This window comes from Bufo bufo, chromosome 5, assembly GCF_905171765.1.
Source record: "Bufo bufo chromosome 5, aBufBuf1.1, whole genome shotgun sequence".
NCBI lineage: Eukaryota > Metazoa > Chordata > Amphibia > Anura > Bufonidae > Bufo > Bufo bufo.
Window position 1 is genome coordinate 477,384,955 of NC_053393.1, and position 27,953 is coordinate 477,412,907.

The 27,953-nt window shown below is 42.4% G+C and overlaps 1 protein-coding gene across 2 annotated transcripts in view; it reads left to right on the top strand.

Moving 5' to 3' along the window:
* DPP6 (dipeptidyl peptidase like 6) overlaps window positions 1–27,953 on the top strand; it is a 1,686,142-nt gene that overhangs the window by 1,074,234 nt on the left and 583,955 nt on the right. For both annotated transcript variants that reach the window (XM_040434145.1, XM_040434144.1), the window contains exon 2: window positions 600–714. In XM_040434145.1, coding sequence (XP_040290079.1) covers window positions 600–714 — 115 coding nt within the window. The remainder of the gene's footprint in view (window positions 1–599; window positions 715–27,953) is intronic.

The window sequence follows — 27,953 nt, forward strand, 5'->3', positions numbered from 1 at the left end:
ACCCAACCAATTTGCATTTGTTCGTTTGTTGGGTAAAAGGCAGGCCTACTTACACAGACCAATTATCAGAAATGAGCGTTGCTGCGATTGTTCGTTCCTAATAATTGGCATGATGATTTGCATATGTAAAAGTCCTTGGTTAAAGCTGAGAACAGCTACAGAGAGCATCTACCAATCTGGAGGACCCAGGAATTTCAAGTGATTTTAATGAAAATTGTATAATGCTTCACTTCCCCTGTGGAGGCACTGCGGGCAAATTTATTGGGTTTCCATACAAATCTGACTACTTGGGGTCTAAGCAGTGGAAAATCTTGTGGTCAACCTCTTGTCCGAGAAACTGTGGCAACCAGCTGGCAAACTCACCTGGCAAATGAAAGCCCACTAAACCAAAATTCATAAGCTATAAAGCAGATAGTCATAGCACCTATCTAAGACCTATGATCAATGTTTGCCTCATGACTTGGACACTTTAAGTTGTACGCTAAAATAGGTAACTTTGTAAAACCTTACGTAACCCCGTTCTTCTGAGATTATATTGAGTCTGTAACATTTGTGTTTGCATTAGTGATTAATTGCATCCTGTCTTTTATCGGTTACAGGAGTTGGTGGGGAGCAACCCTCCTCAGAGGAACTGGAAAGGAATAGCAATTGCACTTCTTGTCATTCTTGTAATCTGCTCCATGATCGTCACATCCGTCATACTGCTGACTCCAGGTAATGTCAAACAAAATATTGGGGGGGGGTTAAGGATTTATCATGCCCCATACTCCAGAATTTAAGCTTTAAAAAATTGCAAAATAGAGCTTTTTGACTTTCTTGATTTATTTGCCCACATTTTTTACCTCTTTCCATTTTTACACCACTTACTCCAGTTTTGAAAAGCGGGTGGGAAAATGGCGTTAGCCTGCTAAGCTGATTTAAGAAAAATGTATCAACTGCAGTTACAGAAATTACAAACATCTGAAGACAGAAGCGCTAGACTTAAAGAAGCACCAAATGTATCAAACATGATGCAACATTTGGTGCAAATTATGGCAGCGCAGACTTCTGAAAAACTGACTTAAAAAAATTCCCCTCATGATGAATCTCCTAAGATTCTCATTATTATTGGTGATACAGCTACCATGATATAGGCTTCCATAAAGAATACCTACTCCTTAAAGGCTATATACACTTTTGGGGACAATTCTTTTATTATTGCATTTTACTCATTTGGGGCTAAAAATAATTTTTTCAATTGGTCTTTATTAAAAATATTGAGCCGTTCTGTTTTTCTAGCTGTGTGCATTCTTTCACTGTCTGCCAGTCATCTAGTAAACTTTATCTCTAAAATATTAGAAGGTCATAAACACTAATTTAAGCCACATTCTTATCAGTAAGATAATAACTGAGCTATAAGGAGTGTTTATAATGTCAGAGAGCAGAGATAAGGAGCCCGTCAGTTCCCTGCCTGACAGAGCAAAGATAAAATTCAGATCCTGCTAGTAGAGTATCTCAGCTCTGTACAGAGAAAGGACTAAATATATTTTTATAAAGATCAATTGAAAAAAAAATTTTTTAGCTCATGAGTACAATGCACTAATAAGAAAAAAATTGCTCCCAAAGGTGTACATAGCCTATTACACACAATGATATATAATCCATTAGAAATTTGCCACAAAAACTTGTAGTATGTTCCAATACATGTATGCTATGGAGGCGTTCTCCTCTAAAAGCTCTGCATCTGGGGACACATGAAGTCTCTACAGGTACAAAATGCATGTCCATAAAGATTCTATGTGTAGGATATGTGCACAAGCATGTGCATGGACCCATAGTCAAAGGGTCTAGTCATCTAAATCACACTTTATTGGTATTAATGGTAGTATATGGGCACTGATGAGGTGGCAATTGCTAAAGTAATGTTCGCCATGAGAATACTTCACCTTTGAAAGGAATGAGACTGTGCTGTGCTCACAGTTCTCCACTGACACAATCTGCAGACCAGTCATTAAACCACTCTACTGATAAGTTATTAAGGAGAGTATTTTATTACCTTCTATGGTAAATCATTAGTTCTGCAGTGTACATCCCCTGTTTGTAATGCTTAAACCAGAAAGCTTATTGTTGTTCTTCTGATTAGGTTCCCATCTGACCTTTCTATCGCTGAATGAAAATGATTAAGATTTCTTTCCCATTATATCAACATATCTACGTAAATAATGTATGTTTTCCAAGAAGACTATGAACAATTTGCACAAAAGAGGTTGTACTTGCTTCGCACCACATTTATTAAGTGTTTTAGACACCTTTTCCAACTTGTAATTATTAAATCTGCCCCAATGTGCACCAGGGTGTCATGCAGGGCCTTTTGAGCACTCATTTTACTAGATCTTTGACAGCTGAGAATATACAGTGATGTATTAGAAAGGAAAATATTAAATGACAGGGGATAACTAGTTGAACGCTAGGGATTGACGACTGGGACCTCCATTGATGCTGTGAATAGGGGTCCTGTTCCCCCTATCTGGTGGAGCAGCAGGTTAAGTATTTATTCCCTATGGGACTGCCAGAAATAGTTGAGCACTGTACTCATCTATCTCCGGCAGTCTGAAAGAGAAGCCGATGCTGCTCTGTCAGAGCAGGGGAACAAGACCCCCATTCTAAGGATCAGTGGGGGTCCCAGCAGTCAGACCCCACAGATTAGTCAGTCATCCACAGGATAGGTGATAACTTCCAAACTTGTCACAACCTCTTCAACAAAGAGTGTTTGTCTCATCTGAATAACCTCTTCTCTAAATGAGGACCCACTGGTGATCCTCAGTGAATAACTAGGATTGCCAGGGAAAGTAGCATGCAGTAGTCACACATTTGTTCTGCATCAACCCCTGCAGGAGAAGTGTGGTGCTAAACACATCATCCTAAAGAAATGCATGGCCATGTATCATGTAGTGACTCTGAGTCCTCCAGAATGAGAGTTTCTCTTTGCAGGAAGTTTTCTGATCTGGCTAGCAGAGGACAGTCTTACAGAGGATCATATTCTATCACATCAATATGCTTTATATGGACAGGGTTGGTCAAGCTCATTGACCAGATCACTATTGACCATGACATGCCAAGGGTTAAAAGACTAGAATCAGAGGTTCTTCTGATCCCAGGTTTTACTGCAGGAGCCCAGCTTCCAATCACCGCCAGGCATGATGCACAGTTATGTCATAATGCTTTAGAGGGTTAACATGGATCTAACCCTCTTATTGGCATCTTGCTTTATTGGCATTAATGGAAGAACGTCCATGACAGGGCCCATTAAAATGCAATCACCTAAACATAAATATAATGCAGGAGAAGATTATGTAGAAGAGGTCAAAGAATAACTTACCAAAAGCATCTAAAGGCTAGCTATTAAAACAAATTATCTCAGGATGTAATACTAAGGAGCACTGACCTAGTTAAGATCAAAAGCCTTTTGTACATCTAATTACATTGTAAGCAACTGGCAAGCAACCAGCAGCGAATTTACAGAGCATCTGAACTATTAGTATCTAAGATGGTACGGGGTTACTTCAGATCGAAAGTGCAAGACAATAGCGGCCATCATTGGTTCTTCTTTTCTTTCTCCTTTTGTTCCGGGACACGCTTTTACAAAGGCCGAAATGTGACATTGATTACAGCTTACATGACGTCCACTTATGTGAAAGCCATTGAAGTCTTACCTGAAAGCTGCTTAATTAAAAATTCAGAGCAAATAACCGCTCAGTCAAAATTGTCTCTGCCCAACGAATATGGTTGCGATCGCTAGCAGTAGACACTGGAAAAACTATTTCCTTCAAAACCCTCCTGATGGTACATAAAGTAATTTATGCCTTTAATGTTGTGGTGTATACAGGCAAAGTGAAAATCTAGTGCAGTTGAGTTTGTTATTTCCCACAAGGAGATGTGAACACTCTATGTAGCTATGTTACCTTTGTAGTTATGCGGACACAGGAGAGCAGCTTTTAATATCAGCCATTTTTGATGAATGAGTTGACCTAAATCAAATAGTGTCAAAATGTACAATAAAATATATATTCAACTTAAAGGGGTTGTGCAGCCTGTTAATATCGATGACTTATCCTCAGGATAGGTCATCAATGTTTTATCTGCAGGGGTTCAACACCTGGGACACCCGCCCTTCAGCTGTTTGAAAAGGATAGGTCATCAATATAAACTGCTTGTACAACCCCTTTAATAATCTGTATTTAAAGGGCAGACAATTATGGCATATCTACAGTATGATTTTATGATAAGTACCACCTCTGGGACTCTTACCTACCTCTTGAATGGAGGTCCTCAAACCCCATCCCAGGCTGCAGGAATGGAGAAGTTCTACACTGTTTCCGTAACTCCCCTACCATTAATGGAAGGTATGGAAACAGCGCAGTGAGTTACACTGTTTCTTTAAGACCCAAGTTGCAGAAGCGGCATACGGTAGCTTGCCGTTTCACGCTATTTCCATAACTCTTATTCACGTCTAAGTTATTTACGTAATCCCAGCAATAAAGGGCAGTGAGCAGTTATTTGGTAATGTCAGTATAACTGTGATCTATGGCAGTTAAAAGACCAATGCCTGTATAACTGGTGGCATAGGGCAATGAGGGGATTCATTCCAGTATCTCTGGTGGTCTAGGGCTGTGAAAGGATAAATGGTAATATTCCTGGAGGAAGGTAGTGGAAGGGTTAATGCTACATACCCAGAGTCTAGTACTTACTCCAAGCTGCAGTGTTGTGATTCCCTGCACTAATCATTGTGATGAGCACAGGGAACGGATAGAGAGGACTGTGAAGCTGTAGCTGTACAGTTCTCTCTATGATCAGGAGGAGTGTTGTGCCCAATCACTGTTAGCATGAGGGTTGGAGCATGTGAAGCTCCTATCTTAGGGTCCTGGTCACAAGTGTCACCTCTGTGATCCTTACAACTACTTACATAGCAGTATTCTCAATATGCAAGTAGATTTAGTAGCATTTTGATATGTATAATAAGAAATGCGATAAAGATGGTACACAGCTGAAAAATAAATGACTATGTAATTCTTTACCGAATATTAGATATGCAGTGTGGGAATGTGTCATTGCCTTATATTTTTCACTCCTCTCTTAGGTAGTGTCACCATCACCACGGTTCAGCACAGCGGTTATCTTACATTGAGGTTGGATAAGATAATCAGACATACTAGGACTCAGGTTCTGCTCTCAGACTGTTCCTTCATCTCATGCAGGGCATTTCTTCCATATCACAAAGTGCATCTTCTCCTCTTCAAATACAGCAGCCTCCCATTTCCAGTGCAGGCACATGTCTCCCAGGAACACAGATTGACTTAAGAGCTGAAATGACTTTTCTTCTCATCTCCTGCCAGCCTGTAAAAAAAAAAATCAGTAGGAGTTACTTACCGAGAACTTTAAAGGGATGCTCCACTTCAGTGCCTGAAATATTGAAATATTAGGTCCTGCTGACATGGTGCAGATTTGGTGTAGCTATGAGGTAGGATCAGGTGTAAATCCCAAAGAGAACTAGGGTGTAAAATGAAATTTTTCTTAATTTGCAATAAAAATTTCATTGTACATTAATTTCAAATGGGAGGGAAGTAAAAACAGGTCATCCAAATATGCTATGAAAAGTATGGAGTATGTAAAACTGAGGTATAAAAATGTCGGTAGGAACTTTTTTCAAACCCTAGTAGTTTCTATTTGTGATGAGCAAAATATTTGAAAATTTGATTAGGCTGCTTTGCCAAATTTTACCCCAAAAAAATTGATCTGTCACAAAGCGCATTTGTTTGTAAGTAATGGGTGTAATGACAGGGAGCAGTGATTGTGCCGTTCCCCGTCTTTGTACCCCTCAGATGCCGTCTTCATAGCTGATCGCAGCATCTGACAGTAATAACACAGTGTAAAATTAAATAAATAAATTAAATCATACTTAGCTCATCCATTGGATCGTGACAAGCTGGCCGCTGCCATCTTGATGGAATATCTAGCGGTGCAAAATCTCTTATAGACCATTATGAAGTCATCACGTCCATTCATACGTCACCCCTCACAGTATTTTATGTGATATCTTCAATCAAGATGGTGTCGACCGGCAAATAGATGAGCTAAGTATGATTATTTTTTTTTACTGCCATTCAGGGAAAATTTATTTTCTACCACGAAGCACGAGGCTTTGCGGCAAATCAATTTTTCCCTGAAATTCGCTCAACACTAGCTTCTATATCTAGCATACTGTTTTATTAAACTAAACAGAAAGAAAACCCTGATCAGTCCAGCTGCCACAATGGTAGGATGTGTCCGTCATATAATAAATCTGGAGCATCTTTTCAAACAGTTCTGTTTTGTGCTATTTTTCTTTTATTCCTACTAAAAATGTATTAATGAATTGCCAGTAGGTCCAATTAGGCGATACCAGTTAGTGGTGTGCCCCAGTTTGAAGGGTGGGACTGATTAGTTGAGCTTTTGGAATAGGTGCTCCAGAATTATTATATGGAGAAAGAAAGTAGTCACATGTCAGGAGAGGTGTCAGGTCGTCTTAGTACAATATATCAACCCAAAAAAAAACTATAAAAGTTCTACATTCCCAAAGAAGAACCTGAATATCTTGGTGCAAGGTTTTAGGATACAAAGGAAACCTTAGCATTTCTCGCAGTATTCATCAGTCAATCTGACCCTCTTTTTAATTCATTTTCTCTCTAAAATCAAGAATGGTGTCCAAACCTGATATTACATTAAAAAAAAAAAAAAAACAACCACACAATATCCTGTTGAGTAAAGGACAGATCAGATCCTGACAGCCTCTGGGGATCACAAACACAGACAGGCCCTCACTTTACAAGATAACAAATATATGTTTATATGCTGCTTTCTCATTGAGATTGCAATCTAGAAAATGAAATGTTTTAGCCAATCACTATAAAAATATAAACCATCACAGTTTAGAAATAAGGATACATTTCTTGTAAGGTTCTGAAAATAAACTTTCTGTAAACCCTTTAATGAATCAGTAAATACACACATCTTAGACAGCATAACATCTGCATAATGTTTACATGGCAGCAGTGATGACAATGGAGTGGTGCCGCATCCTGTGATTTTTCATTTTTCACTCTCTGCTTTCTTGGAGCCTTACCTTTTTTATTTTTCCAGGGACCCATTTCGGTCCGTCCTGAGCCTTTATCAATCATGGTTGATAAAGGCTCAGGATGGGTCGAAAAGCGCCCCTGTTAGAACACTAACAATAAAGGAGAATTCATTGACTGAAGAGAGCGAGGGCAGGGATTTCTTCTATACTACTAAAAGTATAGACCGTCAACTGTCTGCTATGTTATGCCATGTTTTTTTTTTTTTTCGTATACTGACATACAGTATGCTGGCTAGTCAGTACTTAAAGGGCATCTGTCAGCAGATTTGTAGCTATAAAACTTGCTGACCTATTGCATGTGCACTTGGCAGCTGAAAGCCTGCCGTGTCAATCAAAGTGTAGAGGGTGTGGCAGTTGCAGAGAGAGCAGATTCTCTAAGTGTAACGGCAATGCTTCTGTGTAGCCTTTCAACAAGCGCCATTAAATCGCCGAACACCAAACTCAAACCTGAACTTTTACAAAAATGTCTACAAAAAACCCTAAAGTTCGGTACGAATCCGAACTTTACAGTTTTGGTTTGCTCAACCCTTATCATGTGCTATTTTTATAGAGCAGGTAGTTACAGACGTGACAATACCAAATACGACAACTTTTTTTGTTTGTTTGTTTGTTTCAGTTTTACATAATAAAGCATTTTTGAAAAAATTGATTTTTTTGGTGTCTCCATATTCTGAAAGCCATATTTATTTTTTATTTTTTGGGCGATTCTCTTAGGTAGGGGCTAATTTTTTGCGGGATAAGGTGACGGTTTAATTGGTACTATTTTGGGGAGCATATGTCTTTTTGATCGCTTGGTGTAGCAATTTTTGTGATGTAGGGTGACAAAAGGAGAAAAACGAGATAATTCACTTTTATACTGCACATCGAGTAGTACTACCTACCTGTCACTGAAAAACAAAACAAGGAAGATTTAGATAGGCAAATGACTTTTTAAGCTCAGATATATTAATTATACTAAATGTACTTCAATTCCCAGATGATCTTCAGAGAGCTATTTGTACATGAAAATTACAGCGTCTTAAGAGACATAAAGTTCATCTGCTGAACTGATAAGTTAATGTAGGAAAAAGGTAAAAGCAACTTTAATGGAAAAGTTTGCACTGGGCCTGGGATCCAGCTAAAAAGTGCATCTGGGAGGAGCATTGAGAGCTGCTCTACCCAGTTTAGCACATTCCCTTCAATCCTGATTGGCTGAGAGCAGCTGACTGGCACAGTCTTTTTTAGTTGGATGCCAGGCATAATCTACAACTCAACAAACTCTAATGCCTGAAGCTTTTTTTTTTTATTCTTTGCACCAACTATTGTAGTGTATTAGCTGCACGTATTAAAAAATATGTACATAGGCTGTCTATAGAGTAGGCAGTATGGACCCTCATACAACCCTAGACCCTAAACTTGAGGACTGACTTTATAAATATAAGTTACTAACTATGAAGACACTGATTACTGAAGACACATAGCACATTCAATTTGGAAGAATATGCTTAAAAGTGGCATCAATGGAAATTCAACATAACTTCAGGCTGGCAATATATGGATGACCTGATCATATGGCAGAATTTGGAGACATGAGGATAGGTTATCAATATAGGAAACCTAGATAAAGGGGTTGTGCCAAGTGTATCCCCCACAGGATAGGGGATAACTCACTAATCTCTGGTGGTCCGACAACTGGGACCCCCACCAATCACAAGAACGGGGGTCTCGTTTTGATGGAGCGGCCGGTCAAGCACGTGCAACGGCCCACTGTTCATTCACTATGGGAGCGCCAGAGATAGCGGAGTACACCTCCAAGTCCCACAGAGAATAAATGGAGCTGCAGCGACATCAGAATGAGGAAATTGGACCCCCATTCTCGTGATTGTCGTACCCCAGCCTATCAGCAAGTTATCCCCTATCCTGTGGATAGGGGAAAACGTATGAACTTGGCACAATCCCTTTAATTAAGAGCCTTCATTACAGACTTCATTGTTTTGGACAGGAGAAATAGCACTCTATATAAGAATGACGGAGATCTTAGTGGCACCCGTTGGACGCTATTATAAGAAAATGTGTTCTGACGCTCATTGCTGGTGTCTGGTGAGCAACACATCTGCAAAAGCTTTGTAAATGGAAGCCAGAAGGCAGATGTGAACAGAGCCTAAGTCTCCCTATAATCAGAAAAAAATTGGGCTTGCATTGTTTCTGATTCTCTATACTTACTACATGCAATGCATGCTTCCTTTATTTCTTAACCATTTGGGAGACCCATTATTAGGCTTACTAGAAGCGAGAGTCCTTTGTAACCTCCATTCAGAGGAGAGCCTTCCTTTCACTGAATCAGTTTGATTCTTGCATAGTGAATGCGCAGTCATCATGAATAATGGCAAGGTCAGCCCATTTTAAAGTGTTAAGCATCTCGCTTGGGATGAGCTGCAAACTGTACTGTCAATACCTGCAAATTGCTGACTTTGTTAGGCTGGTTGAATGCCATAACAAAGATATGCTTTTACCTTAGCCTTTTTTACAGCATATGGTAGGAGTCTGTGCACACAGAAAATCACTGGTGTCAAGTAAAAAGAATGGTATTGTAGCCTCCCACCACACAGCAGATAATAAACCTATAAATGCAAGAAAAACCTTCTAAATATCATAAGTACCAACGATGAAAGTCGTTCAGGAATTTCTAAACTCATTGGGCCAGATTTATCATTACATCTACATCTTACTCCACTTTTACATATGTCCAAAGTCACTTTTGGCTAAGTCAGATTTATTAATAGTCCTTTAATACTGTGATAAATGTGGTTTGACAAAGTTGCATGTTCTATTAAAAAGTCGCATGATCCTCACTGGAGTGAAATTGTGCATTTTTCTGCGCCATTTTTTGCGACTTTTGACGCAATAGTAAATCTGTCTAGAGATTAATTTACATAATAAAACACACCCACTTTCAGAAAACTGGCGGGCATAGCGCAGAGCCAATAAAAGTTGCAAATTTTTGCGCAGTTTTAGCGATTGTGCAAAAATTTGAAACTTTTTAACTCCATTATTTTGACTTGAGCTAATGATAAATCTGGCCCATTGTCTCTGTAGGCACAATTCTTCACCTTTTATAGTAGTATAGATGACTTGTTTATTCCAAATTATTTTCTTTATTATTCATAATTATCTTCTTCATTTAAATGGGCTATTACATGAATCATAATAATAAAAAAAAGTAAAGGGGCCTTAAAGTGGTTGTCACACCTCAAATATTGGTGGCATATCTCTAGGATATGCCACCAATGGCAGATAGGTGCGGGTCCCAACTCTGGAACCCACAGTCCTGCACCTATCTCTAGATCAGAGTGTCTAAAGTGAAGGAGAGTGCAAAGTGCTTGCACAGTGTGCCCTCTATATTCATTTCTATGAGACTTCCGAAAATAGCTGAGCTTGCTGCTCGGCTATTTTCTGAAGTTCCATAGAAATGAATAGAGGGCACACTGCACAAGCTCAACCTCTACTCCATTTACTTCTGGGAGCCAAAAGTGGGACCCACACCTATTTGACATTGATGGCATATCCTAGAGTAGGGGTCAGCGGCCTCTGGCACTCCAGGTGTTGTGAAATTATATCTCCCATCATGCACACTTGCTTGGCTGTTCTCTGAACTACCACAGAATTGAAAGGAGCATGCTGTGAGTTGTAGTTTCATAACAGCTGGAGTGCCGAAGGTTGCTGATCTCTGTCCTAGAGATATGCCACTAATATTTGAGATGAGACAACCCATTTAAAGGGTTTGTCCGAGTTATATAAAAACCTAGGCAACCCCTGTAAATGGCCTAAAATAACAAAAGGATGGATACTCACCCATTTATCCCCTGCTTCTTCCTGTGCTGAGCTTCGTTCCTTGCCACTACCCTTCGTATTCCTGGCTGCAGCTGTGACATTCTGTGTACATTCACTACTACTGCAGCCAGTCACTGGCCTTAGTAGATACATCTGGTCAGCATTGGACTGAAATTCCTTGGGCCCACCAAAGGAAATGATTTTGAGACCCTGGCCTCTTATATATGCACAACAGGGCAATGTCCCCTTTAAGTAATTATTGTGTCACGTTCAAGTGTGGTAGGGAAACCCAGACCAAACATAGGAGGGAAAGGGGCGAGGAAATAAGGCCTGAACATTAGGGAAAGGAGATGGACACCTCCTAGTAAAACCCTAATCAAAGTCCTTACTAACTACCAGTATAACATACCCCAGAGATAGGTGAGTTCATACACCGGAATACCTAGTGTCCTAACTCACCCTATAGGACCCGGGTACTAATGTCAAAACTGAGACAACCTGTTCCTCCAAAAGGAAGGATGAACAGGAATCTCCCTCAGGCCTTAATTCAAATGACAGGGAAATGCAACACACAAAATAACCCCAAAAAATACAAAAGGGAAAGAAAACACTTAACTTCAAGTGGCTACGGCAGCACCCGGAACTCAGTCAAGATCCACACACCAGCTATACACAACTCCAATAGAAGCTATAAACTGCATAGCATAGTGGGAGAAACAACAATAAATAGAGAAGGTTAAGTGACCCTAATAGCCGTCCCTGGGGATGGAAGGTGTGGCAAGCACCAGAAACAACACAGATGTCATTTGATCCAAACAGAAAACATGTCAGAACAAACCACGTGTTGCCAGTCTCACCGATCTCCTGCCACCTGTCGCGGGAACGTGCATGACATATTGCTTTCTTGCCATATACAGGACTTGGCATTAATAAGGCTTAATATGATATCTGGTTCTAGGTGGACACACACTGCAAAGGGCCCTTGCGCAATAAAAGTATGAGGAGCCCTTTAAAGGGAAACTGTCCTCAACTTTATGCTGAACTCACTGAGGGCAGCAAAAAATAGTGACAGAAATGCTGATTTCAGCGGTGTGTCACTCCTGAGCTAAAAGTAAGTGGTTGCCGAAAACCAACATCACAATCATTGCAGACTGGGCCTGGAAAAGAGTCACGGCCACCTGAGAAGAGTCATGGTTATTCATGAATTCCTGCTCTCCTGTCCACCTGCTGATGACTGACAGTCTTCTACCTAGTTTCCTCCCTTTCTCTCTAGGAGAGAACTGCCAATCATCAGCAGATGGACGAGAGTGCAGGAGATTATGAATAAACATGACTCTTCTCAGGTAGATTTGACTCTTTTCAAGGCCTGTCCTGCAGTGATTATGATGCTGGTTCTCAGTAACCACTTACTTTTAGCTCATGAGTGACACACCGCGGAAATAAGCATTTCTGTCATTATTCTTTGCTGCCTCAGAGAGGGCAACATAAAGTTGATGACAGGTTCCCTTTAATGAAACAGCTACGGTAGTTTGTGAGTGAGGAGCTCATCATACAGCCCAACTTCTCTTCTTGTAATCCACCAGTAACAATTATGACTACAGATAACGGCCCTTTACATGCAGTGAAGTAGACATAGGAAACATTTTAGGTGGTGGGCCCCTCTTTCTATCCCTGCTGTACAGGTTGCACATATAGGTTATGCCCATCCCTGAGATTAGTCACAAAATCTGCTGCAATTTTTTCCTTCTGCTAGACCTTTGGAGACCTGTTTTTTAGAGACAAATTACTGTTTGAGTGCATAGGTCCAATAGAGAATATTCTGGTATTCGTCGGGCCAGTGCAACATTGTGTTCTGTGCATTGCTGAGGTCAATGATCGGCTGTAGTACCTGTTTACACGGAATGTCACTGCTGCAGCCAGGAAGATAATGTCAGCAGCAGGAGGATCGGAGCTCAGCGCTGGAAGCAAAAAGGGGAGAAAATGGGTAATTATACATAGTGATGGACGAACATCTGCCAGGACGATTCGCGAATGCGATCAAATGTTCGCGAACTGCAAGTTCGCAGCGGGCCCCCTCAGGCGAACGTGAAAAACTTCAGGTCCTTATTGCAGCCACCAAATACTTACAAGAAGTGCAGAAATCGTCGCACAACATGGACAGTGACATACCAGAGGGGGATCAATGTCAAAATTTTGCACCAAAAAATATGTATTTTAATCAGGGGCCATTTTTATGCGTCTTAAAGGGAAACTGTCAAAAATGTGGCCTGCTGGCGCCTAGAAATTTTTTATTTTAGGTTACGGGACTACAAGCCCAAAACAATAGGCATTCACCGGACAGAAAACATAAAGTGATTATGTGGCTGGAGGTATATTAGACGGTCATTGGATAACAATTTTACTTCTGGCCAGTGGAGTACAGGCCCCAAAAATTATTCATATAAAGTATAGGACAAGTGATTATGTGGCTGGAGGTATATTAAACGGTCATTGGATATCAATTTTACTGCAGGCCAGTACAAATAAATGTCAAATACATATGTTTAACCCCTTAAGGACACATGACGTATCGGTACGGCATGTTTCCCGAGTCCTTAAGGACACATGACGTACCGGTACGTCATGTGTTGTTCCGATCACTGCCGCCCGGCCAGCTGTGATCGGAACAAGGTGCCTGCTCAAATCATTGAGCAGGCACCTCGGCTAAATGCGCGGGGGGGTCCCGTGACCCCCCCATGTCCGCGATCGCAACAAACCGCAGGTCAATTCAGACCTGTGGTTTGTTGCGATTTCTGCAGTTTCTGATCCCAGCGGTCCCTGACCGCGGCGATCAGAAACTTTAGTGTGCCGAAAATATATTTTTATCACCCCCCCTGCACCTCTGAATGATTTTAGCCCGGTGGGAGGTGCAGGGGGGTGTTGCGGGCGGTGGGGGCGGTGCGGGAGGCGGGCGGTGCGGCAGGCGGGATCGCGATCCCCCGCCCGCCTCCCATTGAATAATCGTTGGTGTAGAGTGGGTATACCAGCGTGCCAGCACATTGCTGACACCCTGGTATAAACGGCTGACATCGGTGATGCGATGTCAGCCGTTTAACCCTTTCCATACAGCGGTCCGTACGGACCGCTGTATGGAAAAAGTTAACAGTAAGAGGGAGCTCCCTCCCTCTCCGATCGGGGGGCTGCTGTGCCTTTGCAGCCCCCCGATGGAGAGGGAGAGAGCTCCCAGACAGCCCCCCGCCAGCCCCGTCCTCACCCTTCCCCGTCTGCGCAGTTCTGAGCAGACGGGGAAGGTTCCCATGGCAACAGGACGCCTGCTCAGGCGTCCTGCTGTCCATGGTGCTGAACAGATCTGTGCTAAAAGCATAGATCTGTTCAGTGTAAGTAAAATACAGTACAGAACAATATATATTGTACTGTACTGTATTATACAGACATCAGACCCACTGGATCTTCAAGAACCAAGTGGGTCTGGGTAAAAAAAAAAGTGAAAAAAAGTGAAAAAAAAGTAAAAATCAAAAATCAAGTTTCTGCAACTCCTATTCCCTTTTGGTCTCTGTTCAGACAGCCATGTGAGACGTTTTTTCCTGAAATGGCTAGTTACCACTTGATCGCGTATAGTATGGCATCTTCTAAACGCTATCACTGGTTTCATATCTTTCAATTGTCATTTCCTTTAAATTCAGTCCTATGGCCGATAAGATAAAACAGGTCATAAAGAAAAATTGGAGTATCCTAGTGAGGGACGATTCCCTAAAACAATTGAAAGATATGAAACCAGTGATAGCGTTTAGAAGATGCCATACTATACGCGATCAAGTGGTAACTAGCCATTTCAGGAAAAAACGTCTCACATGGCTGTCTGAACAGAGACCAAAAGGGAATAGGAGTTGCAGAAACTGTTCCTTCTGCAGCTTCAATTCCCAACTACAAGTGATCTCTTTTGCAGGGATAGAACATAGGGTTTTTCCACTTATTACCTGCTGCAGCAAATTTGTGGTTTATATAATTTTATGTAGATGCGGACGCTTCTACATCGGAAAAACTATCCGCTGCTTATTTGAAAGATTCCGCGAACACCTAAACTCCTTAAAAACAGGAAAGGGTGTTCCGCGGTTAATAGATCATGTGAATAAGGCACATAGTGGAAATCCCAATGTGCTGACTTTTGCTGGCCTTGAAGTAGTTAACCGCACTGAAAGAGGTGGTGACAGAGAAAGGGAGCTTCTGAGAAGAGAAACTATATGGATCCTACGCACGGATGCATTGGGTCCGCTGGGACTAAATGAAAAAATAGATATGAGCGTATTTTTGTAATGAACCACTCTTGCTTATTGTATTTTCGTATTTTGATTTGTTCTTATTGGTTTATGTATGTTCACATATGCACCTTACATCATTGAAGAGGTCCCGCCTGACTGTAATCCCTGCCCTCCCTCTTGAGAGGCCAGGTGTTGATTACTTAGTAATTAAGCATATTACTGTGATGATGCGGCTTCCTGTGCACTATAAGAAGGTGCCGTGACCTCTTCAGTGTTGGAAAGCCAGAAGAAGCGCATACACACGCGAAACGGCTGTCGCTTATTTGCTGCTGTATCTGCAACCCTTGCACCCCCCTCCTGCCATGGAATAAAGTAACCTGCCTATCAACGGTGAGTGCCGCTCGTTTTGTTTTCTTTTTCTTTTTATCACATATGCTCACTGCAGCTACAAGCTGAGCACCTCCGTGAGGCACCACTCCTCGGCAGTCGCATCCTGACAATTTTAGGTTTGGTGTAGTGCCACTGGTTATCTGCTCTACATTTTACACACACATATAGACTGTACTTTAGCTAATATAGTGCTATAATCTTTTTTTTTTTTGTCCAATTTTTTTTGCCTCTTCTGGACTTCAGTTTTGGAAAAAATGTACAGTATTAAAAAAAAATTCTGTAGCACTATATTAGCTAAATTACAGTTTATATGTGTATTTTACGAATATTCACTATATTGCTATAACTTCGTTTTTTAGAATATTCGGAATATTCTAAAAAACAAAGTTATAGCAATATAACGAATATTCGTAAAATACACATATAGACTGTAATTTAGCTAATATAGTGCTATAATCCTTTTTTTTGTCAAATTTTTTTGCCTCTTATGAACTTCAGTTTTGGAAAAAATTTAAACTATTTAAAAAAAATACTATAGCACTATATTAGCTAAACTACAGTCTATATGTGTATTTTACGAATATTCACTATATTGCTATAACTTCATTTTTTAGAATATTCGTAATATTCTAAAAGACAAAGTTAGAGCAATATAGCGAATATATTCGTTATTTAGAATATTCGTCTTTTTTTTCCCCAATGTGTACTGTTATTCCACCTTGGCATACTGCTCCCCGACAAGCGTCCCCGTCACCATGGGAATGCCTGTGGGTTAGAATATACAATCGGATCTGAGTTTTCCCGATCTCAGGGAAAACTCAAATCCGATAGTATTTTCTAACCCACAGGCGTTCCCATGGTGACAGGGACTCTTGTCGGGGAAGAGTATGCGAACAACTGTACAGATAGGAAAAAATAATGCGAAAATTCTAAATAACGAATATATTTACTATATTGCTATATATTAATTTTTTTAGAATATTGGTAATTTTATTTTCTATATGAAAACATGATTCCTCCCTGCTTAAAGGGAACCTGTCACCAGTTTTATGTTGTCCTAACTAAGGGCAACATAAATAAGTGACTGATTCTCTTAGCACAATGCTGGGTCACTTTCTTTAATTGACCCAGTCAATCTGCCAACATCTTGTATTGAAAAGCTCCAGCTGATAATGATGAGTTATGAATATTCATGAGCTCCTGACTCTCCCCGCCCACCTGCTGTTGAGTGACAGTTTGTTTCCATAGGAATCAGCAGCAGGTGGGCAGGGGAGTGGCTATAGCTCTGAATTAAATATACGCTGGACTCAATGACATCACGCCGGACTCCAATCAGCTCATTAGCATGCGGCATGCGGTATCTTTGTGTGTATTTTATGAGGTAACCATCTGTCACACCAGTAAGTGAATACATCTAAGGTATTTTTTAGTAGTTAATGATTGTATATAATTAGTTAGATTATAATCAAATATCCACATGACCGGTTCCCTTTAATATCCTTGTGGGCCAATGACTTATTGACCCACAAGAAAAAAGCAGGGAGGAATCATGATTTCAGATGTTAAAAAATGACGAATATTCGATATAACGAATATATAGCACTATATTCGTAATATTTGCGAATTTACGAAGTTGCGATATTCGCAATTAATATTTGCTATTCGAATATTCGAGCTCAACACTAATATTTAAAAGAACTAAAAATATAAAATTTGATTAAAAACATGGCTAACAAAATCCCCCCTCTTGAATAAACCCCAAATGATAATAGGTGAAATTCGATAACACGTGATCGTCACAGGTGTTGAATTCCTCTGAGGCCCCAACAATTAGGCATTCATCGTACAGAAAAGATCAAGCGATTATGTGGCTAGAGGTATATTAGACGCTCAATGGATATCAATTTTACTGCAGGCCAGTGGACTACAGGCCCCAAAAATTATTCATTCATCGTACAGAAAAGAACAATTGATAATGTGGCTGGAGGTACATTAGGTGGTCACCGTATAACAATTTTACTGCAGGCCAGTGGACTACAGGTCCCAAAAAATATGCATTCACTGTACATAAAAGATCAAGTGATTATGTGGCTGGAGGTATATTAGACGGTAATTGCATGGCCAGTACAAATACATGTCAAATACATATGTTTAAAAGAACAAAAAATATAAAATTTGATTAAAAACATGGCTAACAAAATTTCCCCTTTTGAAAAAAAAACCTAATGATAATAGTTGAAATTTGATAACACTTGGTCGTCACAGGTGCTGAATATATCTGAGGTCCCAAACATTAGGCATTCACCGGACAGAAAAGGTCTTTTATGCCGCTGTATTTACATATACATTCTTTGTTCTGGGTGGTGGCGGATATGTGTGGGCTGGCATGAGGAAATTCAATTAGACGTGGTCATTACAGGTGTTGAATTCCTCCGAGATCCATGCCTCATTCATGAGCTAAGCGAGTGCGCTTATCAGTTACGATCCCCCCTGCTGTGCTGAACGTTTTGTCAGACAGGACACCTGACGAGGGGAAAGCCAAGAGTTCCATGGCAAGTTGTGCCAGCTCTGGCCACAGGTCAAGCCTGCACACCCAATAGTCAAGGGGTTCCTCGCTTCTCAGAGCGTCCACATTGGCCGTTAACCCGATGTAGTCGCACACCTGTCAGTCTAGGCATTCCCTGAGGCTGGATTTGGAGGGCGGCTATCGATAGGTTGGCCTCAAGAATAATTTCTTATCTGAAGTGACCAACATATCTTCAAACCACCCTCTTCTTGCATGCGCTGTAGGATTGGTACTCGCAACTGTTTCTCTGTGGGTGGAAATTCCTCTACCAGCGCCCGCAACAGCAGAATGCAGCATCTCTCGCAGCAAGGCCTGGAAATCCTGCATTCTGACAGCCCTCTGTGATGCTGGTTACATGTCCGCCATTTTGTGTTCTTACTGGGGGTCTAAATACGTTGCCACCCAGTACTGGTCATTGCCCTTTATGCTTTTTATACGGGGGTCCCTCTTAAAACACTGGAGCATGAAGGCCCCCATTTGCGCTAAATTGGAAGCGGTGGAGTGGCCTGGCTCCTGCTCATTGCCCAGGAGAATGTCATCCTCGGTCTCCTCCCCCCAGCCACGGACAACACCAGGGATCCCAGAAAAGTTTAAAGCCAGCTCTTCATGCTCCTCCTTCTCCCCTCAGGCACCATCCTCCTCTGACTCCTCTTCAGACTCCCGATGACTTGTCTCAGATGGAGTAGCCCCCCCTGTGAATTCATTCAGCATTCCTCATCTTCCTGCTCCTGCTCCTCGAAGGCTTAAAAAATGACACAATGCAATGCATGCTCCAGAAAGAAGGCATAAGGTACGATCGCTGATGGCGCCCTGGCTGTGACTGACCAGTTTGGTGATCTCATCAAATGGCCGCAGAAGTCTGCAAGCATCGCTCATGAGCAGCCACTGGCGCGGTGAAAAAAAACAAGCTCCCAGAACCTGTCCTGCCGCAGAGTTTGTACAGGCAGTCGTTAACGGCATGTTTTTGCTGGCGCAGCCTATTAAGCATATACAAGGTGGAGTTTCAGCGCATCGGGCAGTCACAAATCAGACGTCTGACAGGCAAATGGTGTTGCCGCTGAACACCAGCAAGGCGACCCATGGCCATGCAAGATCTTCTAAAATGGCCAGAGATTTTCCTGGCCTGCCGCAAGACAACTTGGAGCTCAGGGTATTTGGCAAAGAATCGCTGCACGACTAAGTTCAGGACATATGCCATGCATGGCACGTGTGTAATTTTGCCCCGTTTCAGAGCGTTTAGTGGATTGGCACCGTTGTCGCTCACCACTTTACCAAATATCAAATTGAACGACGATAGTCACTGATCGGCCTGTGACCGCAGAGCTGAAAGTAGTGCAGGATCGGTGTAGCTCTTTGTTTTCAGGTTCAGGCACAACAACTGCAGCACAGCATGGCAACGTCTCACCTGGCACTTCAAGTAGGTTCTAGTCAGCTGGGGGGGTGCAGCGGAAGAGGCGGAAGCAGTGGAAAAGGAGGACTCAGCCGAGGAGGAGATGAAGGATGGAGTAGGAGGATGAGAAGAAGAGGCAGGCCTGCATGCAATCCATGGCAGTAGCACCAAATACACACAGGTGCTACGGGTTGCATGCTTGACGTCAGAAGGTTCACCCAGTGGGCAGTAAAAGTTATGTAACTTCCCTGCCCGTGTTTGCTAGACCACGTGTCTGTGGTCAGATGTATCTTGGCACTGACTGTGTGCCAGAGATACATTCACTTGCCGCTGAACATGGCCATATAGCTTTGGGATGCCCTTCTGGGAGAAATATTTCCTTCCGCGGACCTTCCATTGCGGTGTGCCAATGGACACAAATTTTCTAAAGGCCTCCGAGTCCACCAGTTTATATGGCAGTAGTTGGCGGGCTAGCAGTTCCGACAAGCCAGCGGTCAGCCGTTGGGCAAGAGGGTTTTCGGCGTCAACTTTTTAAGATTGAACATTTGGGCTACAGAAGCTTGCCTAGAAGGTGGAGTGGAGGACAAATGGGAGGAGAGAGGAGAAGGAGAAGAGGCAGGACGTGGAGCGCAGAGAGTGTGGCTTTGTGGGTTCTGACTGTGTTGCTCCCACTGGGCTCGGTGGTGGGAGGCCAGGTGCCTTCTTAAGGGGGTCGTCTCTAGGTGAGTGTTGGGCTAACCGCGACTTATGCATTGACAGCACAGGCTGCAGATGGCAACACTATTGTCAGAAGCTGACACGTTAAAAAAAGCCCACACTTCGGAGCCATGTGTCGGCGTCCTGGAAGCGCCAGATGTGACCGTGCATGGTGGATGGGTCACTCCAGATACATATGTAGTCTGCTTTTTGCCTCCTGTGCACAGCGAGTTCTGCCTGCTTCTCCTCCTTCTCCTCCCTATCTGCTGCTCTGTCTCTCCCTCTGAACTCCCCTCCTCTTCCTCTCTTGTGGGCACCCATGTGATGTCCATCGACACGTCATCATCGTCACTTTCACCACCACTGACATTAGAGATCTTGGAGTAGGCAGCAACAGTGGGGACAACCATCCTTGGGCTGATCTGGGTACTGTTGTCAGACCTCTGGGTGGCGGCCGTTGCTACCTCCTCTTCCTCATCCGATGCCAAGAATGGATGTACATCGGTAAGGTTTGGGAATGGACTGGAAAATAATTCCTCTGACTCGAGGGAGGGGCTATGGTGGTGGTGGTGTCTTTGGGGGGGCACACAGCATAGAGTGAGGAGGGTGCAGATACAGAGGATGAGGAGTGGTGCAGAAGCGGAAGACTGAATGAGCCACTCAACCAACTCTAGTGTGTCCTTTGATGTAATCGCACGCACCTTCTCCAACTTCCCACTTAGGCTTCGGCCTGGTGCACCTGCCCGACCCCTACCACCCCTGTGGAATGGCCTCCCTCTTCCTCTGCCTGTAAGACAAAGTCCCTATAGAAGAGCAGTATTTGTGGAAGCAGGCATATAGAACCCTGAATGAGTATTTGCTGGAAGCAGGTATATCAAACCCCTTAATCAGTTTATTTTGTGGCAACAGGTATAGCACACCAGTTGCAATTAGTTATTCCAATAGCGTTTGTCCCTCTATATAGCTGCAGTATCGCAGCAAAACTGCACACAACTACTGCACAATACAAATGCACTATATTATACTTTCTATGTTAGAAAGTATATTGTAAGTATATCATACCCCTCAGTATGTCACACCTATCGATAGCACACCTATACCAGTGTATACCAGTGTAAAAGGACTTTTGTGGCCCTATTAGCTAGCGTTTGATGTCTCTAACAGTCTGTCCCTGCTCCACACAGCAACCTCTTCCTACACTGGCAAAAGACTGAATGTAAAATGGCGGCCAGATTGGGTTTATTTATAAGGTAGGGGGTATGTCCATGTGCTGAAAGGTCTCAATTGACTGTCCTGTCCCACCTGATGGATGTGTCATGGGTCAAAGTTCGGCACAATGCAAAAGAATATGGTGCCGGCGGACATCGCCATATGTTTGCATGTTCGGTGAACCTCGAACGAGCAAAGTTTGCTGCAAAACGACCGCCGGGCGAACCGTAATTATACATTCATTTGTTATTTTAGTCCATTTACATATAACTTGGACAAGCCCTTTAATTGGGGTTGTCTGCTTCCTACTGATATTCAAAATATTTCACCTCCAAAAGGAAGCCAAATATCTATCCCGTGTCACTTATAGGTGACTACTCAGTAAGTAAATGTTTGACCCCTTTAAGAGATTCAGCTTTCCTGAAATATCTGTTTTAGTAAATTCTTGTTTTCTTCATTAAAGAATGCTAGAGCATCTTTTCTTAAGTTGTCCATACATATAAGGCCTCATGCACACGACCGTTGTTTTAGTCCGTGTCCGTTGTTCCGTTTTTCGTGATTTTCTGCGGACCCATTGACTTTCAATGGGTCCGTTGAAAACTCGGCTAATGCACCGTTTGTCACCCGCGTCCGTGATCCGTGGTTCCAGTCCGTCCAAAAAATATAACCTGTCCTATTTTTTTCACGGAAAACGGTTCGCGGACCCATTCAAGTCAATGGGACCGTGAAAAAACGTGGAGGCACACAAGATTGTCATCCGTGTCCGGCGTCCGCGTCCGTTTTTTTCCTATCATTTGCATGGCAAACTTTACTTTGACTTTTTTTTTACTTTCCTTCATGTCTGGTGATCCTCCAAAAATAAATGAAGACACACGGAAACAAAAACGGGAACGGATCACGGAACAACGGAACCCCATTTTGCGGAACACAACAACGGTCGTGTACATGAATCCTTAGGCTACTTTCACACTAGTGTTTTTTGCGGATCCGTCATGGATCTGCAAAAACACTTCCGTTACAATAATATAACCACATGCATCCGTCATGAACGGATCCGGTTGTATTATGTCTTCTATAGCCATGACGAATCCGTCTCGAACACCATTAATAGTCAATGGGGGACGGATCCGTTTTCTATCGTGCCAGATTATGTCATCCCAGGACGGAAAGCAAAACGCTGCGGGCAGCGTTTTGGTGTCCACCTCCAGAGCGGAATGGTGACTGATCAGAGGCAAACTGATGCATTCTGAGTGGATCTTTTTCCATTCAGAATGCATTAGGGCAAAACGTATCCGTTTAAGACCGCTTGTGAGAGCCCTGAACGGATCTCGCAAACGGAAAGCCAAAATGCTAGTGTGAAAGTAGCCTTAGATGTATAGTGTCGATTTCCACCGGCTAATGTGTATGGGGTCTCCCTACTCTTTCCGAGGGTGATAAGGATTGGGCATGCTGGTTTTCCACTGTCCGATCCTTTTGTTAACGGTCGGGTGATATGCTTCTGTTAGAGGTGTCTGCCAGCGGCTTTCTCTCCCCTCCTGCTTACTACATAGGCACAGTTGGCCAAGTTTAGCGTGAATATGTATGAGTAGATCGGGAGAAATAGCTGTTGGTGTTTGGCCAACAGCTTCCTCGTGTATAGCCAGCTTTAGAATCTGTGTTGAGCTGTCCCTCCGTTGCTCCTCCTAGAAAGTTGGGTATTATCAGTTGGGGGTGTGACCCTACATTTTCCAACGCTGTCCTATCAGTGTCCATTCAGCAGGGTTGCAGAGTGTGACAAGAGGAACAGTTATGCTCAGTTGCCAATTTTTCATTATTTTATTTTTGTGTATTAACAGAGGAACGCTACAACACAAAATTCTAACAAAATATTACCTACAATTTTCATGTTATGGGGAGTACAAATATGTATTACATGTCAGGATGGTGACAGGTCCTTCTTAAACATGACTAATCAGACTAATGAACTTTGTAGATAGTAATGTTTTTGAAGTTTTCACTCCTCATCTTTACAGAATTGGGGGGAAAGTTTTTTCTTTCCTTCTGGGGAGAGCTATTTTGCAAACACAGAATCAGGAACTTTCTTAAGACTGATCCTTCTATATCTCACACAGCTCCACACTGATAGCACTGTCTACAGATGGGGATCATTGGTTTGCCTGCCAGGTCCCAAGGCTCATTATGTTGTTGAACTTTATGGATTTATGGTGGATTTTTTTTCATAACTATATTGCCTCATGCCCTAATGCCTCTCCAGGGATCATTGCACACCCTCTGCAAGAGCTGTAATAATCAGATGGTGTTTTATATGAGCTCGGTGTCCTATCTATGATAATCCCATTAATTGGCAAAATAAATTAATAATAAGAGTGCAAATTGTGCCGTCTATAACTAATAAAGGACCCATGCTTAATGTATTATTGCACACTTTATTTTTTTATTTAACAAGATAATTTCTTGATACATTGTACAGTATTAGAGGTCTGATACAGATCTCAGAATCCTATGCGTTGTACAAGAGCACTCATTTGTGTTAGGCCTTTTTCATACGAGTGTGGCTGATTGGCTTCGGATGCCTTCAGGGTGCGATCAGTGAAACTCGCACCATTTTGCAAGCAAATTCAGTCAGTTTTGTCTGCGATTGCGTTCTGTTTTTTCTGCACGGGTGCAATGCGTTTTGATCCGTTTTTCATCGTGATAAAAAACTCAAGGTTTACAAACAACAGGGTTAAATGTTTGTTTAGCTGCGTGAATCATACTTTTTTACTTTCACTTTGTACTGATCATCTAATAAACTTTATCTCTTTTTTTTTGAATATCCATTTTATTTTGTTTTCTTCTCAATGCAAAACAACACATATTATAATAGAAAAGACAGGATAGTCACTATAAAATAATAGCGAACTACCCTATAGCATAACACAGAATCCTACACAGATTATACATATGACTGTAAATTCACAAATAGTACAAAAAATAAAACTATAACCTCCCACCCCTTCCCCCCCCCCAATTGGCTGTCGTCACTACAGCTCTAGTAAACACAGACATAATTACACTAGTAACTATGTCTGAACAGTCACCCGTGCGCTCTCCGTTTCCTTTCCATATCCTCATAGACTTTAATTTGTTGGAGGTACAGGATCCATTAATTTAACGAGGGTGGGGAGACAGACCCCCAATATGTCACGACTGAAGGTGGGGGAAACCCTCCGCCGTGCGATGTCTATATGAAGTATAGCTGCTAGGCCAGGACAGGAATCAGGGAGCAGGTCACCTTCTATCACATCCCTAATTCTGACCCTGTCTCCTAGCTGTATGAGCCAACCCTGATGGTAGGAGGGCTCATACTTGGAACCTCAGATTCCTACTAGCCCTCAGGGTGGCCCTGGACTAGGAGCAGGGTAAAACGACCTGTTCCTCCTAGACACGCAGCAACAGGAGTCTCACTGGCCAGGCTGCAAAGGTAAGGGGAACAAATACAGCATATGGCAATGGCAGGTAGTGCAACTAGTACCACACCTACCTGCCACAGACACACAGCCTGGAACCCGTGCACAAGTGCTGCTGTCCACAAAAACATAAACGGACACAGCACACACCACACAATTACACAGGAACCCAGGACCATACGCTGCAAAAAACATAAAGACACCACTAGACATATAATAACAAAAGAACAATAATGTCTAACATAAGTTTATGACCACAAGGGTGGCCCTCACTGGCAGGTGGTATATAACCAGGAGGATGACTTCAGCTAAGCATGGCTGAAGTACCCCTCAGAGTCTGGCATCCAGCAGGAGCTATATAGCCCCAAGTAGCCACACCCACACACAGACACACCCAGTGTTCACACACATGGAAGGGAATTAACCCTTCCAATACCAGGCAAGGGATGGAAACTACTTAAAGGGGAAAAGCACAAAGAAGCACACACTCCGCCTGTTACCACCGGCAGCGGCATGCGTGGCAACCATGTCTTGGGGATCAGCCAGAAGGCCGAGACACTGCCACCACATGCACACAACTCCACACGTTGCCACGGGCAACCACAAGGGAAGGAAAGTGTCACAGTGCACACATAACATAAATCCCGTGCACACCAGACATAGGAAGTGCATACATAAAAACCACACGTGAGGCAACCGCATGCCGTGACAGCGAGCCGCCTAGCGTCCAGCTCCGGCTGCTACACTGCCAACCACATCATGTTGCCAGCGGCAACCACACGTGAGGCAACATACCAGCAGCCCTCACCATGTGGTTGACAACAGACCAAACCGCAGGCAACTGCATGCGGGTCCAAGAGTCACGACCATGACCATGGTCGTGACACAATATTTAACTAAAATAACTTTTGCAACCATCAGACCCCTCATCCAGATCTGTCTGACCCGGGCCGGGACTTCCATGTCTAGAGCATAATATCCCAACATCACTGTCAACATCCCAGGGCTGTATGTCGAAGAAGACTCCTTTTGTAGAGCTACAAAGACCTGTTCCCAGTACCTTTTTATTTTACTACATTCCCAAAGTAAATGACTGAAATCCGCGTTCACATATCCACATTTAGGACAGCCACAGTCTCGGCCTTTATTTTGGGGAAATTTCGCTTGGGTTTTTGGCGTATAATACAACTGATGCAAGATCTTAAATTGAATTAATCTGTGAGCATTAGCGATTGTGGCCTTTCTTACGTTTCTATAAATACTAGTCCATTGTAATGGTGGGCAATGCAACTCTTGCTCCCATTTACTTGGGCTTATAAATAGAGTTACAGTTGCCAGTGCCGTTCGAAGTTTACTGTATAGACTAGCTATCTTAACCCTCTGATCTGTCTGGGCATAACAATAATCAAAAAATACACAATAAACTTTATCTCTAAATTGCTAAAAGGTCATAAACATTTAAGCCACATTCTTACCAGTAAGATAAGAATTGAGCTATAATGAGTGTTTGTAAGGTCAGAGATAAGAGCCGTCAGCTGAGTTGCTTGCCGGAACAGAATGAAAATCCAGATCCTGCTACTAGAGAAACTCGAGTCTGCACAAAGACAGTGGTTCAAATTTTTGATAAAGTGCAATTGAAAAAATTATTTTTAGCTCAAAATGAGTACAATTCAATAATAAAAAAAAATGCCCCCAAAGGTGCACATAACCTTTGACATTCCGCTCAGTGTATTTATCAGGAAAACTCCGGGCAATATATTGTACATAACTGTATACCATTATTCACCAAATAGAGGCCAAATAAGTATCCTTTTCAGACTCCATTGGAGTTTCCTATATTCACCTGACAAAGTACAGAGCATGCTATTCTATGCAGTGGGCCACCATAATAAATGTATACCATCATAGCAATGGCTGACTTATGACACTGTATGGCTATACAGTGGTATGTGTTGGTGTAAACATTGGGGAGTACTACATTGGGCATATACCTCCAATGTATACTCCAAACAAGATGTGAACAGAGCCTTAGAGCCCTATAACACCCCTAAATTTTTGTCCCAATTCTCAAGAACAATCAATCAGTTGATGAACAAGCAAACTCTCCTTTGTTGGCTGATGGACATCTTTCTTCAGGATAAAATATGCACAATTATCGTCAGCACATCTCCCAGTGTAATCAGGTGTGCATTGCCAAAAATTATTAGAACTGAATGAGGGAGTGGGGGTAGCATTTGTTCCTCCCACACTCTGTTTCCAAAGCCTGTGTAATCAGTAGTTTTGAGTTTGATCCAAATTTCAGGAAAAATGTGATTTGCCGTGAAGCTGAATTTCCTCGCGCTCCATGGTAACAAATCAATTTTCCCTAAAATGGCAGTAAAAAAAAAAAAAAAATACATACTCACTTCATCGATTTGCACACAAAGAGGCCATCACGGCCATCTTGATTGAACATACCGCACAAGATCTCTTGCAGGGTGACATATGACGTCACCACGCCTCCAGCGTGATAATATCTTCATGTCACCGTGCAAGATTTTGCGTGGTGTCTTTAATCAAGATGGCCGCGACGGCCTCTACAAGATCAAATGGAGGTGAGTATTTATTTATTTATTTATTTACCTTGATTAACCCCTGAAAGGCCTAACTGGTAACCTCAGATGCCGTGATCAGCAATGAACGCAGCATCTGAGAGGCTCGGGGAAGAGGCACGATCTCTGTTCCCTGTCATTGAGCCCGCTATATATGCAGCGTCCCACTTATGTGTGTATAAGTGGTCCCCTTAAATTTCTGTATATGTATTTAATGTATTGTATTTCCTAATATCAGGCTGGCAGTGTTATTATATTATTTCTCCCCTAGGTGGTGCTGGCACCACATATTATATATAGTCTGGGGTTAGCTAATAAAGTTAGTTAAAGTAGGAGAGTGTGGAGGAAGTGTGTAGACAGGAAACAGAGAGGATAAGCAAGTGTATCAAGGAGCAGAACAGGCTCAGTCCAAGATGTAGCTGCCTTTCTTTCCTCTAGGCCCT